At 40.3% G+C, this 22032-nt stretch overlaps 1 protein-coding gene across 8 annotated transcripts in view; it reads left to right on the forward strand.

The window, feature by feature from the left end:
• Positions 1–20935, forward strand: part of ACTN1 (actinin alpha 1) — a 122829-nt gene extending 101894 nt beyond the window's left edge. For 4 of the 8 annotated variants that reach the window (XM_034417637.3, XM_060687523.2, XM_060687522.2 and 1 more), the window contains 9 exons: positions 729–837; positions 2345–2485; positions 3759–3941; positions 4596–4730; positions 8574–8753; positions 11334–11480; positions 13253–13333; positions 17971–18129; positions 20029–20935. In XM_034417637.3, coding sequence (XP_034273528.1) covers positions 729–837; positions 2345–2485; positions 3759–3941; positions 4596–4730; positions 8574–8753; positions 11334–11480; positions 13253–13333; positions 17971–18129; positions 20029–20187 — 1294 coding nt within the window. In that variant the 3' untranslated portion in view covers positions 20188–20935. Of the gene's footprint in view, positions 1–728; positions 838–2344; positions 2486–3758; positions 3942–4595; positions 4731–8573; positions 8754–11333; positions 11481–13252; positions 13334–13868; positions 13935–17970; positions 18130–20028 lie in introns of all 8 variants that reach the window. The other 4 variants (XM_034417636.3, XM_087876313.1, XM_034417638.3 and 1 more) reach the window with 3 other exon arrangements.
• The last annotated feature ends 1097 nt before the right edge of the window (positions 20936–22032 follow it).

Here is a 22032-nt window from a genome sequence, read left to right on the forward strand (position 1 = left end):
AGATTTGAATTTGCAGTAATTGCAGGCAGTTGGTGCTACTTAACAGCACTTTAGTCTGCTGCGCCACAAAGGCTCTTTATATTTTGGGGGAAACAGGGTATCGAGGAGATTAAAGTTTGCTTTCACCTGAGCTCCATTTTTTTATGCTTTTGCAAACATTTATGTTGTTTCCAGTCTACCTAACATCCTAGGGTTTTCCTCCTTTTCATGTTTTAAGCAGGTATGGCTCATCTTAGCTTTTTGAGCTCAGCTAAGGCAGTAGACCTATCCTCCCATTGGGCAAGTGATCATTTAAGTTCAGATACAATAGAATTAAAACTTAATTGGGTGTAGACAAGGCTGGTAACTACATAGCTCTCACCTCTTATAATACTTGGATTTTCATACATCTGTTAACTAAGAAATTCAAGGCAGAAGGAAAAAAAAACATTTCATTCAGCATGCCACTAATGTGATTTAATGCTACAAAATTATGGAGGATAAAAACTATGAAAATACGTCACATGAATTCTTCATGTGTAAAAAGTCTTCTGGACAAAGCTGGTCAGAATGGATAGCAGGATCTTGGGTTATATGGACTTTGTTTTCTCCTGCACAACTATTTTATGACCTTGTGTGCCGTCAATTATTTACATTGTTTCATAACATATTTTGTATTAATCTTCTACCAATGGGTTGGATAAAAGTTTTTTCTTTTCTCTCTTTTTGTAAATTCTTGTTTTTGTTAGTGAGCTAGATTATTATGATTCACCGAGTGTCAATGCCAGGTGCCAGAAAATATGTGACCAGTGGGATAACCTTGGAGCTTTAACCCAAAAACGACGAGAATCATTGGAGGTAAAAGATGCTTGTGCAATCCAGGCCTGCAATGTATTTTCCCTAGTTTTTCTGAGTGTTCCGCTCTTAAACTTCGGGAGCAGGAAAGGAAAAATTGACTTAGTGGTCAATTATCTATGGTAGTTGCTAGGGAAAACTATCCAAGATTTGGTACTTGGGCTCCCCTGATATTGCTGAGCTGTGAGTATCATTTTCAGCAGCCCTAGCTGCTGAAACCAATGGTGAAGATAGAGAAAATGGTATTTCAGTATTGCAGTAACTTTGGAGAATCTTCAGGCCATGATTCCCCAAATATGGAAGGTGTTTTAAAAGTGGTTCTTTTAAAAGATACTTCAGAAATCAAGATTTTCCATGTAAGATTGGAAGATGTTTAATTGGATTCATAATAAGCTCTTGTTCTGCATTTTGCATTCCATTTCTGGATCCAATGAATTCTTGTTTTGACTTTAATGTTCACATGCATACATACATACATACATACATACAATCTATTTATGACACTGTACATTTCATGTATGTAGATAGATATGAAATGTACAGTGTCATAAATAGATTATATGTAGTATGTATGTATGTGAAATGTAGAGAACCTTCAGGTAGTTTTTGGAACATTAAAGTCAAAACATGAATGAGTCTGTTTGTGTGTGTACCGAATTTTTCGGTTTATAGGACACACTCCCCCCCCCCAAAAAAAACTGGGCGGAAATGTCTGTGCATCTTATAGAGCAAATGTTGCCGAAGCCCCGCTCACCTGCTGGCCCCCACCCTTCGGCCTCTGCCTCCCAGCAATTTGCCTCCTTGCAGCAAACAGCCCGGTCAGCTTCAGCACAGCCTGATTTAGCATGAGCAGATTGGTAATTGGATCAGCCTCCCAGAATATCGCCGATCAGCTGTTCCAGCCTGGGGGGATCGCTGCTGCCCATTGCCACCATCTCTGCCGTCTCTGCACAAAATTGAGAAAAAAGAGAAATTGAGAAGGAAGGAATGGAGAATGTATACATTGCTGAGACCAGATTCTAAAGCTTATCAGACATTTGATACTATTTACACAACTAATTTATTATATACATACACAAAACTTAAGAATCTATGAAGTACTTTGCTATATATTCCCTCATGTTCTGTGACTTTTTTATACTCAGAGTACCACTCTAGATCATTGCTTATTCTTTATATAAATTAAAATTTAATGTATCTGTATGTCTATCTGGTTTGTGGACTGAATAAGAGAGGAACATAATTTTGAAAATAATCCTTCTTTAGAGTACAAGGAAAAAGGATAAGCAAGAAAAATATCCCAATGATATAGTTAATATAGTTAATCCTTACCATAATTGTTCAAAATTGGCACATTTCTGAGATGGTTAGAGCAGTATTGCACTTGTTCTTCTGACCTGGTAAGGTCAGAACATTTTGCATCTTACTATATAGGTCATTCAAGGTTCACAATAATATAATACCTACATTTTTGTCTATCGTGCATTATTTTTCTCTGGACTCATTACAGAGAACAGAAAAACTGCTGGAGACGATTGATCAGCTGTATCTAGAGTATGCCAAACGAGCTGCACCTTTCAATAATTGGATGGAGGGGGCTATGGAGGACCTTCAGGATACATTTATTGTCCACACAATTGAAGAGATTCAGGTATGTATGTTTGAAATACTGCCTTTTCAATCTTTGATTATAGTAGGTTCATGACACTAGCTCATGGGTGTCAAACTCGCAATGGCACATTGCCATCACACGTTTCGTGATGTTTTTCCTCTTCGCGGAGCTGGGTTAGGCGTGGCCTGCACATGACGCATCCGGCCTGCAGGCTGCCAGTTTGACATCCCTGCATTAGCTGATTCTGACACTGTCTGCCCAACAAAAAAATAGCTTCTCTTCTCTCACAGACACAGGCAGGTGACAGCAGCTATCCCTAAATGGATGAGAAATATTGGTGTATGCCAGTCCATACCACATATACATCTGGGAGCAAAGGCAGAACTTGAAGGAAAAGGAGTGTCTCAGTCTCTCGCCCCTGCCCCAGATCTATTTTCTGATATTTGTAGGAGTGGACAATCAGTCTAAATCAGTTTTCCTGATTTTATCCCATCTGCCACTAAAGTAAGATGTCATGATTCAGAAAAGCGAGGGAGACAGCTACACAGGATATTCTTCTTTTCCATGGGTCATAGTTAAGAGAATCATGGCAGAGGAACGGCTATTAAGACCAAGTCATAATATGTATGTGCCAAATATGTCTCCCTATTAATGCATACAAGCAAATTCTTAACCCAGATCTAATGCTCAAAGGAGAGATGAACTATTCCATTTGAAAACATTAGACTGGATATCTAAAACTGTCAATAGTTGGTAAACCATGGGACATGATTATTTTGGATGTCCCTGGACTTCGAAGAATCAATATGAAAGTTTGGTTATAGTGTATCAAGGATTTTCCTTGAATGACTGAGTGAAAAGGTGGCCTTCATCACAAATGCATAGGGATGCTTTTATGTTTAAAAAGAAAAAAAAATCCTATTTCTGTTTCAGAAAGAATTAAATTTTATCCTTTAAATGATATAAAAATTTAGCCTATTAAATGATATAAATGATATAAACATTTAGCTTCCAAGATTATTAAAGAGAAGATATGTATTTAGCAAACTTGTCTTATAATGTTTCTGGCATATTCTTGCTACAGCCACACTGTAGAAAATTGTCTTTGAACCAAGTTTAAATTTTCTCTTTCCAAATTGTGTTTAAAAATTCTAATCTCTGAAAAAAAAAAAGTATTTTCTTACCATGCAGTGATGCCATGCGCTTCTCTGTTGAACTGTTATAGATAGATAATATATTTTTCTGTCTGGTGTAAGGGTTATATTTTAAGGAGTGTTTCATTTCTCATTACTATATTATTTTGTTTTGTCAGGGACTGACCACAGCCCATGAACAGTTTAAAGCTACCTTGCCAGATGCTGACAAAGAGCGACAAGCTATCCTAGGAATCCACAATGAAGTGTCAAAAATTGTCCAGACCTACCATGTCAACATGGCAGGAACCAATCCTTACACCACTATCAGCCCACAGGAAATCAATGGCAAATGGGACCGTGTGAGTTGCTTTCAAGATTAAGCTGCTTGTCCCTCTGGGTATTCTGGCACCTTTTTAGTGGTTCATCCAAAGCATTTCTTTGTGGAAGTAAATCTTGCTGAGCTCAGTGGGACTTCATTCTGCATCAGTATATATTAGATTTGCAACATCAGTGTCCGTTCTCTCAGATGCCCAATATTTTATTCAACTTTTCTGATCTCTTGTTCTATCGGAAAGGAATCTTTGGTGTTGATTTCAAAAGCTAATTCTGAATTATATTTTATTCTTTGGCCTGTCAAAGGATAGATATTTACTGAGAGGCATGGTGGCTTAAACCAGCCTTTTTTCTATCTGATGCCAGACAGGTATTAATAATGTGCTTACCAGAATTCTTAGCTAGCATGGCCAACAGCTGGGAGATTTCAGTAGAAGTAATCTGAATATTTTTGGTAGGCACTATATTGTGGAAAGATAGTTATTAGCTATTAGCGCTATTGCAGATTAAAAATGATTTGTTTGGAATTTATGTAGCAACTTTGGAATTTGTACTGGCTGATGCCCTGTTGGGTTTAGTGTTGCACAAATATTGCTTCACCCATTTCAAGAATCCTTTTTGTTTGTTCATGTTTGACAATACTGAGCAAAAGATTCTGAGCTTTTGTGTTTTTGCTAAAGGTGAGACAACTTGTTCCCAGAAGAGATCAGGCCCTGATGGAAGAACATGCACGCCAACAGCATAACGAGAAACTCCGCAAACAATTTGGGGCTCAGGCCAATGTCATTGGGCCCTGGATCCAAACCAAGATGGAGGTAAAAACTCAATGTTTAATTGGATACTTTTCTGCTGAAGAATTTACTGTTTCAAAACATATTCAAGCCAAAAACAGAAAGAAAGATCTCCTAGGCCCGTGATGGCAAACCTATGGCACGCGTGCCACAGGTGGCACGTGGAGCCGTATCAGTGGGCACGCGAGCTCAGCTCCACCAGCTGATTTTCGGGCCTTCCAGGCCTACCGGAAGTTGGCAAATGGGCCATTTCTAGCCTCCGGAGGACCTCCGAAGGGATGGGGAAGGCCGTTTTTGCCCTCCCCAGGGCCCTAGAAAGGCTCTGGAGCCTAGGGAGGGCAAAAAACGGGCCTACCAGGCCCACCATGCCATCGTGTGCCAAATGCGGGGGGAGCACGGGGGGTTGCATATGGGTGTGGGCGCGCGCGCGTGTAACCACCATGCACTCCCCCGACTTTTGGCACGCGATGGCAAAAAGGTTAGCCATCACTGTCCTAGGCTGCTTCAACACTTGATTTGAGGACATTTTGGGCCCTGCACATTAGCTGCATTCTTTGGGATTCATGCCCTTCTTCTGACTTCACATGGCACCATTAGTCTGGGAGAGGTTTTCAGCTGCTGAACTGCTGCTACTCCACAGAAAATGCTGAAAGATGGTATTGTAGGGGGGCTTCCGGTTAAGATGGTGACATGAGAAACTGAGTCTTATGATGGCTTCTCTAGAAAAAAATAAATATTTACTTCTGGCTAAACTGACCTAACTTTGACTTCAAACGATAACATCATCATTGCAATAAATATTAAGGTACTTTTGGAAAATACCATATTGTAGCAATTCTTCTGGTGCTGATGGTTTCTCATGGATGGCAACTGTTGCCTCCTTCTCCTCCTTGCTTCTCTAGTCTTCTTCTGAAGACAGGGGTCACCCAGCACCTTCCTGTCGTCCCCTATCCTCTTGCGAATGAAGGTGATCTTTGCCTACACCACAAAATGTGATGAGGCAACAAAGTGTAGGAGTTGGGAACAATGCTTGCAGGACAGCACACTTTCAGGTTTCATGTACATTGATGCTCAACTTCATATTTGCTTGCTCACAGTAAAAGCTCACAGAGATGACACAGCTAGATTATCTGCTTTATTGCAGGCATCAAAAAATAATTTACACATAAAAGAGTTTCTGAATATATCGTTTATGTATACAATCTAAGTTAGGAGTCTCCAATGCCCGGGCTGCAACCCACTAATAGACCATGGCCTATTTGGAACCAGGCCACATGACTGATGTGCACACACAGAGCTCAATTTGTGCAAGTTGAGCTGTGTATGCATGTGTGCCATTCCGCTGCTTACGCAAGTTGAGCTGTGGACATGTGCGCCTGCGCTGGCCTACCACTCTCATGGCCCGGTTCCCCCCCCTCCAACCAGGCCACCAAGTTGCAAAGGTTGTGGACCAGTGCTCTAGGTCTTTTCCTCACAGTCTTTTGAATGAACAAAATTCAGCTGTTCGCTTCCGAGCCTTGACAAAACCAGTTATGTTTTCGGCTTCACCAGCTTCTAGCCTTATAAACTATCCCTGAGAGTTTGGAGGGTCAAAATGCTGGCTCTGCCATTTACTTATTTTTAACCCAGGGTCTCTATTGTCATGAAATTTTTAAGGACGCGCTATAGGAGGGACACTTAATAAGTATGAAATTATGAGATAGACATGCTGTTTTTGCATTTTGTATAGAGATGGAGCTTACTGACTCTGCACTTGATTAGATATAGTGTGCAATTTAATATTCCTTTCAGCTTATCACAGAAGAATTCTGCCCCAGCACTCTAAGCAATTTTAGTTGCTTAGAAATAGAAATTCCCCTGATGAGTTGCTATCTAGGGCTTTTCCTTCCTCTGAAGTGAAAAAGCACATTGTTATATAGAGGTATTTAATGTCAGTGCCAAAAATTCTCATATTTATGGATTAAAATTGTGTATATGTCTGTATGGACATATATAGATAGATTAAAATATCTCATTAAAACCAGTAGGTTGCAAAAGAGCTCAGTTTGTCATGTAACAATTTCACAAACGATTGTGTGTATGTGTGTGGTGGGTGTGTAAGTTTATATGAAGAAAAGTGTAGGCTATATAAGATAGGCTTTGGAGAAAGGTGACATTTGGCACAGATTTTGGTCTTCCAACATACAAAATGTGGCAATGGCTGAAATGGGTTTGATAACCCTGTGACCAATAGCAGGGATATGCAACTATCTTGTGACTGAAAGTTCTATTTTTAAAAACAAATGTATCAGGGTTCCAGTGTGGTTACAGTATGGGACCTGATGTCACTGGAATGGATGGACCCCAAAAAATTTATGTATATGTATGTGTAAAAGGGAAGTGGGGGCTCAGTGGCTAAGATGCTGAGCTTGTCAATCGAAAGGTTGGCAGTTCAGCGGTTTGAATCCCTACTGCTGGGGTGAGCTCCCGTTACTTGTCCCAGCTTCTGCCAACCTAGCAGTTCGAAAGCACGTAAAAAATGCAAGTAGAAAAATAGGGACCACCTTTGGTGGGAAGGTAACAGCGTTCCGTGCACCTTTGCTGTTTAGTCATGCCGGCCACATGACCACGGAGATGTCTTTGGACAGCGCTGGCTCTTTGGCTTTGAAACAGAGATGAGGACCGCCCCCTAGAGTCGGGAACGACTAGCACATATGTGCGAGGGGAACCTTTACCTTTACCTATGTGTGTGTAGTTAAAAGGGCTGAATTTGACTGAGGACTCTGGAAAAATGAACATGAAATACATGTTGGAGCCACATTGAGCTTTTGTATTTCAAGTGTATTTATTCAGATTTGTTCCTTTTTAATTAGCTTTTGATTAACTTTATAATAGCTCACAACTGGATGCCTCTCTACATTGGCTGCAAACCATATTATGTGCATTCTTTGCCTTTTATTGCATTTTGCAATAATTTTATTGCGCCTATTGCATTTTATCTGAAAAGAAGTTACTCCCAATTATGAATTAAAGATTTAAAACAGGTTTCCTCCATATGCTGCCCTCCAAATGCATTGAACGTCATTTTCTCAGCTTATAGCCAAAGATCTATTGCTTGGAGAAGATGGGAAATCCAGTTCATACTTCCATCGAGTTAGACAGCAGTTTCAGTGATTAATGTCCAAGATAAGAATTGCGCTATATTTTTCGGTAGTGAAATAAGTTTGAAGGTGTCCTTCAGTGGTAGGAGCAAGCCAGGGGTGGGTTCTACTTACCTTTACTACTGGTTTGCATCACACCCATGCGCGCAGATCACCTATGATGAAGTCCGGGTCAGTGGGTGGAGCCTCCTGCCAGTTTTACTACCTGTGCTTGCAAACCAGTCCAAACCGGGGGAAACCAGGGGTGAAATCTACTTACCTTCCTTACCGGTTCGGAAGCGCACGTGCCACGTGCACGCTCGCTTTGCTTGCACACGCAGACCTTCTGCGCATGCGCAAAACACATTACTTTTTGGTTAAAACCAGGAAGTAACGACACCCGGGCTTCGCTCCGCCATCGCTACCGGATTGCCGAACCAACAGCCAAGACCGCTACCGGACTGGGCGATCCGATCCGGGAGCATTTCACTCCTGGGGGCAACCCATCACTGGAGCAAGTCCCATGATAGATATTCTCCATCTACACCAGAAAAGACATCCTTCCATAAGATCCAGTGTTCTGTTCTGTTTACCTTTCCTCTAAAAAAGCTTGCAAGTCAAGTCGAATTCTTTTGAGACTGGAAGGCCTGTGGTTAAAGCATTTTAGTTCATTTAGGGAACAGTTAGAGCACATGCCTTTCATGTTGGAACTTGTTCCTTACCTCTCCATTTCCTTTGGCTCCTATAGGAGATTGGCCGCATCTCCATAGAGATGCACGGGACTCTGGAGGACCAGCTTAATCACCTGCGGCAGTACGAGAAGAGCATTGTGAACTATAAACCAAAGATTGATCAGCTGGAGGGAGATCACCAGCTGATTCAGGAGGCTCTAATCTTCGATAATAAGCACACCAACTACACTATGGAGGTAAAGACTCGGAGAATTGTATAAGGTTGCAAGGAAAAGATCTTTGAAGAGAATGAATGTATTACACAGTCCTGCTGTGTAAAAGGATTCCTTGCCAAAGGATGGCAGACCAATATCATTGCCTCACACTGACATTGTGTATAAATATAAACACACACAATGCAATGTTGCTGTACTGTAAGCAAAGACGTGGTAAGGAAACCTCGAAAGTCCAGAATTCCTATTTGGATCTGCTTAGTTTAAGATAAACAGAGGAATGTGGTGCGATTGGCAGCTGCTGTTCTCATATAACGAAGGTCACATAGAGATTATTTTAGGCAGAGGAATCCTAGAGTTTAAGAGTTTCAGGGTGCACTTTTTTTGGAGCATAGTGTGATTGTTGAAACAAATGGCTGCCATGGAAGTCTTATCCATTCACAAAATAGCAATCATAGTAAGTGTGGCCAATTACAAAGCACCCATTTGTCCATTCTCCTTTACCAAATCGATGAGTTGTAACCAGTGGTGAAATTAAAAAAAATGTTTACTACCGGTTCTGTGGGTATGGCTTGGATACTGCAAAATCTCCATTCCCACCCCACCTCTGGGGCCAGCCAGAGATGGTATTTGCCGGTTCTCTGCATTACTCAAAATTTCTGCTACTGGTTCTCCAGAACCTGCTGGATTTCACCCCTGGTTGTAACCCTGCAGAATGCTCACTCAATCTCCAATTTACCATAGGATTGGGCGGAGCGGGGGGGGGGGGGGCGGGCGATTAACTGCCTTTGCTTACCCTTTTTGTTTTTCTGAAAACACTTTTGTTTCCTATAAGGAATATCAGGATGTTCTAGTGCTTTAGTTTGGAGCTTGCCAGCTTTCTTTCTAATTATGTCTAAAATTAAGTAATACTTGAAATACAGGTGGCCCTCGACTTACGACCACAATTGAATCCAAAATTTATATTGTTAAGTGAGAAAAGTGCTCCTTTTTACAACTTTTCTTGTCACATTTGTTAAGTGAATCCCTGCAGTTGTTAACTTAGTAACAGAGTTGTTAAATGAATCTGGTTTCCGCATTGACTTCGCTTATCAGAAGGTTGCAAAAGATGATCCCATGGCCACTGCAACCGTCATAAAAATGAACCAGTTGTCAAGCATCTAAATGTCAGAGAGGCCTGCAACGGTCATAAGTGTGAAAAATGAACGGTCAGGAAATGAACTGTTGTAAGTCGAGGACTACATATATTTCAAAATGAGTGTAGAACAGAAAGCTTGGCAGGCCCCAAGTGAGGTAACTTTAGGCTTGTTCGTCTCCATGACCACCATGTTGGAGATCCCAGGGGTAAAGAAAAAGCCCTCAAGAGAATTAAAAAAGGCTTTGCCCTCACTGTGTCTGGCAGTAATTATAGTATGTCAACTGCTGTTTCCAAGACTGTCTCAGGTCCCAGTCATCTGCTTTAGAGACCCAGGATTTTTTTTTCATTGTCAGAATGTTGAAATACAATACTGTTGCATCAACCATTCTAAACAAGAACACAGGGAGCAAAGATTTAATCCTCTTTACCCAAGTACACAGAAATAGAAAACCAAAATGAAGTACCTTCCCTTCAGCCAATGGAAAGATGTATGTGTCCGATTAATGAAAAAACGGATTTATGTATGGCCCAATTCCAAATCTGCATGTTCTATAAAGCAAAGAGTTACTTGCTGACATTTAATAGAACGAATAACATGGCCATAAAATCTAGAAATACCTTTATCCTTAAGGTAGTTTTTTATTATTATAATTGACAGTTGTATTGATCCTTAGCTACATATGTAGACCTTCTCCAGGAAGTCTATCCTCAACTGGGCCCTTCAGGACTCCCAATGGTGCACTCATCTTCACTGTTAACTCAGTCGTTCTCTTCTTCTCTTCCCTTCCACTTTCCTAGCATTGTGGATTTCTGAAGGAATCTGGGTCTTCATATAAAGTAGCACCTTTTCCTATTAAATTTTATTAAAAGGCATACATTTTTGTTTGCTGCAGTTTACAATAGTATAGAATAGAATAGAATTTTTAGAAGTGTGATGGACACACAAGGAATTTGTCTTGGTGCATATGCTCTCAGTGTACATAAACGAAAAAATATGTTCATCAAGAATCATAAGGTACAACACTTAATGATAGTCACAGAGTACAAATAAGCAATCAAATCATATTAGGAAACAGTCAATATAAATCTTAAGGATACCAGCAACAAAGTTACAGTCATACAGTCATAAGGGGAAGGAGATGGGTGATGGGAAGATTAATAGTAGTGCAGACTTAGTAAATAGTTTGACAGTGTTGAGGGAATTATTTGTTTAGCAGATAATGTGTATTGTGAATAATGTGAATTAGTGTATGCCTCTTTATAAAATTTGTTAGCCAGAAAAGGTGCTACCAGACCCTTGATGTTTTGCTTCTGTAGACTAACACAGTTTTCTCTCATTATCTCTATCTAAGTAACATTTGTTTCAAGATTTCCTTGACTTCATTTGAACTAGGCATCAAATACTGCCCTTCAGCTTAAGATGTCTGGAAATAAGTTATCTTTGGTGTTTTTTTTCCCCCTTCCAGCACATCAGAGTGGGTTGGGAGCAACTGCTCACAACAATTGCTAGAACTATCAATGAAGTGGAGAACCAGATTTTGACTCGGGATGCCAAAGGAATTAGCCAGGAACAGATGAATGAATTCCGTGCCTCCTTCAATCATTTTGACAGGGTAAGAAGGAAAGATATAGCAATACTTGTAAGCACTCAGGAGGGGATCTCCTTGGGTTGAATAAAAATTGGAGGTCCCAAATCCTAGTATCAGTCCAAATATTATTTTGAAATTCTTGTGAAACCCTTACAGCCAGCATCTTTCAGAGGAAAGATTAATAGAAGCAATTGAACTACATAGTTCATTCATTCTCAAATTTTGGCTCAATATCTCTTCTCAGATAAAAATTTAAAGGCCCAGTCTCATTGGTCTCATTGATCTTAGTAGCTAATGATCACGGGATTGCTTTATTATGTAGCAATTTATTTATATGTAATTCCATAGCTAGGTTTATATATGTTAGTTGTACAACGATCCTCAGGGAATGCACTTTGACAGTGTATTTCAATATTTTACATTAAACAGCATCATTCCCCATTTATAAGCCCTTTTGCTAGATTTAAGCCAAATCTCAGAAAAGAAAGTTCTTCACTTAAAGCATAGATACCACTACTATCAGAGCAAATTGGTTTTGCTGTGGGCAAACAGTTGTGTCTTCCTTTCAGAAACAGTCTCTGTTCTTGGCTGTATCTCCTCTGTTTCACATTTGTTTTTATCTCAGGCGGGTTTTTAGGACTTTTTCTCAAAAAGACCAAGGCCAACTTTCATAATATAACCTGTCCCCCAACTTAAGACACTCGATCTAGGTAACTTGTTGTATTCACTGTGACCACAAGGGGCACATAGACTGGCTTCACATATACTGTAGTTACAAGAGCAGAAGTCAAATCATGATCTAACAGGATGCACTGAAACTCGACTCTGTTTAATTCTTTGCCTTAGCTGCAATTCAGCAGAGCTTATATGTACTGTGGGATTTCTTGATTTCCATTTTAATACTGTTCTGGTTCACATGATGCAACAAATCAGCATTACCATATCTATTGACTTCTCCTGTGATTGTGTGTGGCTAAAATACTACAGACTGTTCAATCTGTGGTTTGTTTAGCATTTGCTATGAACCATAAATTCTGGGTTGTTTCTCTAGAATTTTTTTCTGACTTCTTCATTTGATTTGATTTGTTTCAAGATGAACAAGTAGGAGCCGTTGGGCCAAACAACAGGGTGAAAAATCTGCATCCATTCACAGGAAAATCCAGTTCTGTGCCATGTGAACCATTTTTAAAAATAGCTATATGTATGTATTTGTAAATTGAAGATGAACATAGAAAATATCAGACAGAATTCTAATGCAGATTTAGGCTGTTTGATTAAAAATTACTGCACTTGGTTAAAATGTAGTTAGGTGTAAAAGAATATCCTTTCTGATGTCACTATAGCTTCTTAAGACCTATAATTTATTTCAAAAGATTTTATTCTTATTTTGAGAGCACGATCTTGAATTCATTGTTTTTGTGTGCTTGGCTGCTGGGTAAACATGGGAATTTTAAAGTTATATAATCAGTGATAAGGGGTGATATGAGGGGCAAAGCCACCTTCAGCGCTTGCTATGAGCAGTGGTTGTTATGCGCACACTTGGCTAGTCAGGTCACATTTTATGAATAATAATTTTTTTAATGCATTGGCAGTGTGAAATGGTAACACGGTGTCTAACCTGTGCACTTTTTATTTTCCCTCCCTCTGTCTTCTTCTGCATGCCATTCTTCTTCCATGTATCTTCCTTCATTCACTGCATGTTGCACTTCTGTTTTTTTTCCCCACACCTCTTTTCTGTTCCTTGGTTTACATCACCACCAATGCATGTCCTGCTATCTGGTACACTGCATAACCAGGACCACTCCGGCACTCTTGGCCCTGAAGAGTTTAAAGCCTGCCTCATCAGCTTGGGTTACGATATTGGAAACGATGCGCAGGTACTGAATGCTAGTGGGAAACATCTCCAGATATTGAACAATGAGGAAATAACATTTTTTTTCTCCTCTTTTGTTTGTTGTTTTTGTTTTAATCCATCTCTTGTCAATGCTCTTATATTTTGTTGCACATATTTCCATGTATTACTTTCTGGTTTTCCCACAATTCCACTGTGTTGTTTCTTTTTATGCATTTTCAAACTTTTGTGCTAAACTTTCAATTTGCCTAATTCCCTAAAATCTTGCTGTCTTGCCTTCACTTTTCCATTTTTTATTTCTTTTATATCCCCGTAACTATTTTTCTTCTTGTCTACATTTAAACTTCCATCTCATCTTTATGAAAAATGTCTAAATCTTATTTTCTCAACTTATTTTTAACATTCATTACATGCAATGCTTTACCTTCCATTCCTTCTTAATGAATATCCATTGCTTATAACATCTTCTATGGGTTCATCTCTTCTTGGACTTTCTCTCCATTTCTGTTTCTTCCCCCCCTCCCCCCTTTATTCTTCTGTTTTTAAACTCCTCTTTGTAGAAGAAGACTGGCATGATGGATGCTGAAGATTTCCACACCTTCCTTATCTCCATTGGTTACAATATGGTAATGTAGCATCAACAGCACTTCTTTTCATATTGGTATAGTTGGCCCTTAAAAAGGGAAAGGGCATACATCAGAAAATGTAAGGTAAAAAATACATGTCCATGATTTTCAAACAGAAGATTATTTAAAATCTTACATTTTTAAAAGTGTGCTGAAAAAGAATTAATGCCTATTAATTACAGACAGAATTGTCTAAATGCGAGCTATGTTTTTCAAAAGAAACCAAACGTTGCCTGACATTAGTTCCTTTGGGAATCTTCTGAATAAAAGAAATAATATAGTAAAGACTGAATCAAAGGTATATAAGGTCTGTTCTCACAGGCTGTTTTTCTGAAATAATTAATGTTCATTACTAGACCATCATGCAAATGCATAACATTTCCTTTCAAGACCACTTCCTTTCTGCTGAAGGAGTAGTTTTATTTTTCCAGATTGAAATTTCTTTTCAAATGTTAATTCCTTTAAACATTGGGAATGTAGACATGTTCTGTCACTATTCTAGGAGATATCTAGTTACATATTTAACATGTACTCAATCCAAGAATCACATGAGTAGAAAATATTAAAACGACAACAGAATCTCTGAAGTCCACTAATGCCCAGTAATCAGAGCAGTGACACCCACCTGCCATTAGCATTCAGAAGAAGCCAGCACACATTTTTGCACCACCTGCATGTATGGTGTGTCATGTAGCACCTGTAATCCAGTGACATCTGCAGCAATGACCCCATCTGGGCAGTTCAGCTTCTGTTTCGATCATAGTGGCAGTGTTTCCATATTTAATTTAATTTAATTTAATTTAATTTAATTTAATTTAATTTAATTTAATTTAATTTAATTTAATTTAATTTAATTTAATTTAATATTTAAATTTATATACCACCCTTCTCCCGAAGGACTCAGGGCAGTGAACAGCCATAGGTAAAAAACATAGAATACAAAATTTAAAAACAATTTAAAAATATATTAAACAATTTGGCCGAACAGTTAAAATCCCCCATTTAAAATTAAAATTAAAATTACACCATTGGAGTTAGGCCAGCCCGACGGAAAGTACGTAGATCCAGAATCGTCTGTATCTCCGGGGGGAGCTCGTTCCAGAGGGCAGGTGCTCCCACAGAGAAAGCTCTCCCCCTGGGAGCCGCCAGTCGACATTGTTTGGCCGACGGCACCCGGAGGAGCCCCTCTCTGTGGGAGCGTACTGGCCAGTGGGAGGCTCTCGGTGGCAGAAGGCGGCCTCGTAAATATCCAGGTCTTAAGCCATGGAGCGCTCTAAAGGTGGTCACCAACAGCTTGAATCGCACCCGGAGGACCACCGGGAGCCAGTGCAGCTCACGCAGGAGAGGTGTTACATGGGAGCGCCATGACGCTCCCATAATCACCCGTGTGGCCGCATTCTGGACCAGTTGGACCCTCCGGGTGCGATTCAAGGGGACCCCCATGTAGAGAGCGTTACAGTAGTCCAGGCGGGAAGTGATGAGACCATGAGTGACCGTGCGCAAGGAGTCCCGATCCAGAAAGGGATGCAATTGGCGAATCAGGCGAACCTGATAGAAAGCCCCCCTGGCCACGGCCATCACATGTTCTTCTAAAGACAGCCGTGCATCCAGAAGGACACCCAAGTTGCGAGCCCTCTCCGTGGGGGCCAACGACTCGCCCCCAATAGTCAGAGATGGCACCAACTGACTATATCGGGACGCCGGGAGCCACAGCCACTCGGTCTTGGATGGGTTGAGCTTGAGCCTGTTTCTCCCCATCCAGATCCGTACGGCCTCCAGACACCGGGACATCACGTCAAGGGCATCATTGGGGTGATCCAGGGTGGAGATGTACAGCTGAGTGTCATCAGCGTACTGATGGTACTTCACCCCGAAACCACGGATGATCTCACCCAGCGGTTTCACATAAATGTTGAACAGAAGGGGCGAGAGGACTGACCCCTGCGGCACCCCACATACAAGGTACCTCGGGGTCGACCTCTGGCCCCCCATCAACACAAACTGTGACCGGTCAGAGAGGAAGGAGGAGAACCACCGTAGCACGGTGCCCCCCACCCCTAAACCCTCCAACCGGCGCAGCATACCATGGTTGATGGTATCAAAAGCCGCTGAGAGATCTAATAGGACCAGGACAGAGGAACAACCCCTGTCCCGAGCCCTCCAGAGATCATCAACCAATGCGACCAATGCCATTTCCGTGCTGTGCCTAGGTCTGAAGCCCGACTGGAACGGATCGAGATAGATCGCTTCATCCAAGTACTGGGGGAACTGTCGCGCCACCACACTCTCAACAACCTTCGCCACGAAGCGGAGGTTGGAGACTGGGCGATAATTTGCTAAAACAGCTGGGTCCAAGAAGGGCTTCTTGAGGAGGGGCCTCACCACTGCCTCTTTCAAGGTGGCGGGAAAGTAACCCTCTCTCAAAGAAGCGTTGACAATCCTTGGGAGCCAGCCTCGTGTAACCTCCCAGGAAGCCAGCACCAACCAGGAGGGACACGGGTCCAATAAACATATTAATGGAATTTGCCCCTAATCCCGCAGTTCCTCAGCCAAGACATTTTTTGCACATATTTCTGTCGTCAGCATCTTACAGTTCAATAGTTGTGTGTTCCACCACCAGCAGCTGACTGCTCTAACACTTCCAATGCATACATAGAGGTAAACCATGGTGATCAAATTAAAGTTAGCCCTGATATTTGGACAGCTTTCTGATCTCATTGCATTTGCAGTTAATTACGGTATGACTTTTAAATTTTACTGGAGAGAATGCTTTATTGAACTTGATGTAAAAACATCTGAATGTTTTTCTGTCAAGTCAGAAGGTCAGGCCAGATGTCACAGTAGAAATGATAAAATACATTACTTGTGAATGAACTTATCTTGATTTTTGGATTTCTGTGACAGATACGGGCTGACCTTATAGGTAGTGACTCAGAAGCTATTTTATCAAATCCGGTGGTTTCTAGTCCTTCTAACCCTTCACACAACCAGTTGTCATAATTTTCAATGAGTTAAACGACAGGTTTCAATATGTTAATATCAGGTTATAAAGCTCAGTATGACTGATTTACAATCTGTATATAGCTATATTTTAGCAACAATAAAATATTACATGTTATAAGTAAAAGCATCTAGTTGTTTCACCGATGGGATTGCAGAGAAAAATGGTCTTTAAAAAAAAGATTTGAAAAGTCCAGATAGAAATCTTAGTAGCCCTTAATTTGGAAATTATGCCTCATTTGAATGATATGGGTAAAAAAAAGCAGAGGCAGAGTTTAAAAGGAACCTCTAGGAAGAGTAGAAAAAAGAAAAGAATTATAGGAAGGAGGGTTACAAATGCAGAGTGCTGAAAAACTGGAGATAGGCAAAAGATGAAGAGGGCAAAACCTGGCAGAGCTGTCTTTTTGCTGAAGTCACAGCATCTTCTAGGGTGAAACTTCAGCAGGTTGAATGAGATTTGTATATTTCTGTTGGGAAGCAGTACAGAGGAGAAAAAAGGACAGAATCTGACATTTCCTTTCTTGCAGCCATGTGAGTCTCTCAACTCTAATCCTTCCCTTTTCCCTTTATGTCAGTTTGTATTTTATTGTGAGGGGTATGTGTTGAAAATTAATAAAGCTATATTTTAAAGGGGGGGGGAAATAGCTTCAGACATATAGGATTTGGGTCCCTTGTGCCTTCCGAATGCATTCAGATTCATTGTAGTTTGGGCTGAGAATTGTTCCCTTTGCATTAGTTGCTCTTCAATCTGGTTAAACCCATGCTGGTTGGGGATGATGGGAGTTTTAGACCCCTGCATTTAAAGGGTAGGGAAATTATCCTAGGGCAGGGGTCCCCAAACTTGGCAGCTTTAAGACTTGTGGACTTCAACTATGCTGGCTGGAGAATTCTGGGAGTTGAAGTCCACAAGTCTTAAAGCTGCCATGTTTGAAGACCTCTGTCCTAGGCAATAGTGTGTAAGTGCAACCAATTTCTATTCAATGATTTCCTGCCACCTTTGAATTAAATTGTTGCTGAATTTTATTTCCTGGCGCAGGGTGAGGCAGAGTTTGCTCGAATCATGAGCATTGTGGATCCCAATCGCATTGGAGTGGTGACATTCCAGGCCTTCATTGACTTCATGTCCCGGGAAACAGCAGATACTGATACAGCTGACCAAGTTATGGCCTCTTTCAAGATCCTGGCTGGAGATAAAGTGAGTTCAGGTTGAGTGAAAAGAATGCTGACTTGTAGCAAAATTTAAGCTTGATTTCAGGTTATAATATAAATACAAAAGAGAGAGTGTAGTGGCCACTATCATACTGTGAACAGATAATATGGTTTTTATTGAACTACCTGAGCATCTGGAACCTCCCTTCAATTCACCAATATTTTATTTCTGTTTGAAGCCATGAAAGAAAGAGTGGAATTGAAAGTTTAATAACGGATTGAACGTCTTACACATTCTCTCTTAAATATGCTCATTGAATTCATATCACTACAATAAATCAAAACAACTCTGTACGCATATATATACACCCAGGCATTCAAGCATGTATTTGCCTGATCCTTCTCTAGATACATGCTCTAGCTAAGGGCTGCCAAACTCACGGCCCACGGCCCAGATGCATCAGGTGCTGTCCCCGCCCCCACCTGATTTAGCCAAGGGGGGGGAAAAGTCCCGATATGTTACGTGACAACATCATGATGATGCGACTTTGACACCCCTGCTCTAGCTATTCTGCTGTTATGATGGGATGGAGAAGGGTAATCCATGTCTTTGGCATTCATGACAAGGATTCAAAGGCCAAGTGGGAATAGATGTCTCAAGTTATTAATTGTCAGTTATATTTGTGCTATAGACTTGTGCTGGTAATTTTCAACTTAGGGTCACAACTGGAATCAGAATTGTGGTCACTAAGCAAAATTAAAATTGAGACCAGACTCAATTTTACAACCATTTTTACTGTAGTCATTAAATAAATCATGGTAAATAAGTAAATCACATGGTGTCAGGCATGAATAAACAGATCCATACATGAAAAGCTACTTTATTGCTCATGCCTATTTCACAGGAATCTTTCAGACTGATATTCTGCACCTGAGCCACACTAGTTAAGGTCCAACGGCATTCAAGGGGAGTCAGATGATACCATTTTATGCCTAAACAACGACTCCAGATTAAATCCTCGCTTGACTCTTCTCCATGGGTTGGCCAGTCTCTCTCCCCCCACTCCCCTTTAACATGTTCACTAAGCAAATCCAGTTTCTCCAATTGACTTTATCTATTGGAAGCCAACTGGAGAGGTCACAAATTTTGATCACATGCCCACAAAACTCTGCAACCATCGTAAATGTGAGCTGGTTGCAATCATGTCCCCGCAGGGATGATGCAACAGTCAAAACGTCGAAGATGGGTTGTCAGTCACTTTTCCTGAAGCTGCCATAAACTTCCAATCTTTGTTAAATGAATGGTCATAAGTCAAAGGCTACCTATAGAACAAAGTCTGTAAGAACCTTTTTTAGGTTCTGGCAAGTCTCTCCTAGCAATTTTCCCAAATTCTGTAACTAGCTTTTGGGAATCAATTGATGCTTTCTTCAGCTATTCTAGTAGGATAATGAATTATTTAAATGAGGTTTATTCTAGCAAGGGACTGAATTTCAAATCAGGAAGTGCCTGCTTTGAATTTAACATCTATCATAGATTCTTTAGGTGCTTTTTGGAAGATCCTTTTTGTTCCACTTCAGTTGCTCTGTTTACAAGACCTAGTTGACATCATTTGGATTTCATGGACCCTCTGTCTATTGTCTCACACGTCCGTGTGTATGTACACACACACAGCATGTATTTTAAAAAAGTAAGAATTTTAAAAAAGAAACAGATCCTAAGCATCCCTAAGGAAAAACCTGGTATTTTTCATTTAAGTTTCACACAGCACTCGTTTGAATTTTAAAAACAAATTAACCTGTATCTTCAACTGCAGTTTTCTATAATACATCCAATTAAAAAGGATTTGAATTAAACTGTTTAGCAAATAATGTCTGCTTGATATCAATAAGCTAAAGCTTTTAATAAGCTAAAATGGAAAATGGGCATCTGTGTATTCTCTTGCAGAACTATATCACTGTGGATGAATTACGGCGGGAACTGCCTCCAGATCAAGCTGAATATTGCATTGCTAGAATGGCACCTTATACTGGGCTGGATTCTGTACCTGGTGCCCTGGACTACATGTCTTTCTCGACAGCTCTCTATGGCGAAAGTGACCTTTAACTAACACTTCTCTATCCACCACACCACCTGACCCTGTTCCATCCAGGTGCACTTTTCGTTCTGTCTGCAAACAGGCTCTGAGCTACCTTCTTGTCCCCCTTTTTGCTTCCACATCAAAGAACAGCTTTCCTTTGGGATGGGCGGGGAAGGTCTTGGAATGAAATAGCCAATCACAGCCTTGAAAATGGGCGGTTTCCAAAATTTGCAGGGGGAGGTGGGACGAGGTTACATTTAAGCAAACTTATTTTATTATAAAAAAAAGTATTTTTCTCCAAGGTTGAAGCATAAATAGAAAAACGTTTAAAGTATTACACCAAATATGGCTGGTGAGGAAGTCCCCCACCCCCTTTTTTTTTCTTTTGTTCCAGCATAGGAAATGGAGGTCAGTGTTGTATTCCATTCTTATACCTGAAGCCTGGCACGCTTCTTCTATCCTGAGTCAACTTTCTCACCTGTCTCTTATTTCTATATTGTATTGTTTTACAGAGGAGGAGATGGGCAAGTGCATGTATTGCTGGTTCACTCATTTCATGAAAATATTTTACAATAAAACTTTTTGAGATTGCTGTGTTTTTTTAGGGAAAAATAATGTACACAGCTCATGTTTTCATATTTAATTAAAATTACAATCTGCCTACCTGTGTATTGTTGCTGAAACTTGTCTGGTCTCCAAATATGGCGCTTGAGAGTTGGCATCTTTGATATTGCTTGTCACAGACCATATTAAAAAAAATCTTGTAATAACAAATCTAGACGTCATTACTTTGTCTGTTTCACTTACTTAACTCTGTTTAGCTGCATCTTTAAATACATATTTGATCATGTGGGAAGGTACAATATTCAAATATTATCTTTTTTAAAAAAACAGCAAAACACCAAAATGTATCCACTCTCTCCTTTGAATGTGTTGATGTTTATATCCCTAGCGTTACCAAGTCTAGGCTGAGAAGCTAAACAGCTTGCATAGTATGTGGCTGAGAAACTCCTAGGGAATATCGGGGCAGTATGCTAGACAGGAGGTCAAAGAAATACCCTGGAAAACAGCAGCTGCACTTCCATGTTGTTGCCAAGAGAACTATATTTGAGAAAGTTGCATAACATTCTCAGAGACTCTTCCCATCCTGCTTACAATCTTTTTGGACTTTCTGGCAAAAGATACAGAACAATTAAAACTCGGACCACACTTTTTCTGAATAGTTTTTATCCCAGAGCTATAATTGCACTCAACAATGAACTAAAGGGCCACCATCAGTGAGCTGTTGGACAGTATTATTTGGTCTGTTGTGTGGATGTTTGGGTGGTTTAGGGGTGGGGAATTGTGGTGGGTGGGAGTGTGTTTGGGGATTGTTATGTGTGTTGGACCTGGTCTTTGGGTGTTAAATGAATTTTGTTGTATGGGTATACTGTGTATACACGTACAATGACAGTAAAATTATTATTATTATTATATGGATATATCAGTGAAGTCACCGTGAGATGGGAGAAAGAGGAAGGAAGAAATATGAGTGTTAGTGGAACACAGGGGTTAAAGTGAGTGTAGGTCTCCCTTTAGACCCGTAAGCTTGGCTGGGTGATTTTGGATCAAGGACTTTCAGCTCGATTGGGAAGTCAAAAAAACTTCTACCAACTCACACTAGATCGATGTGATGGATTACAGTCCCTAATCTTCACAGGATTTTATCCTGCAGTGGATTAATTTAAGATAATAATAGTAACTTTTATTAGCATACCGGTAATAGCGTATTAGCATAAAGAAATAACATACTCAAAAGCGTGTTTATGTATATATTAATCAAGAGTAGACTTGTACTATTTTATTCAGTAAAACCAATTTCTTAGTAACAA

This window comes from Pantherophis guttatus, chromosome 1 (genome assembly GCF_059756535.1).
Source record: "Pantherophis guttatus breed Tessera chromosome 1, ASM5975653v1, whole genome shotgun sequence".
Taxonomy (NCBI): Eukaryota; Metazoa; Chordata; class Lepidosauria; order Squamata; family Colubridae; genus Pantherophis; species Pantherophis guttatus.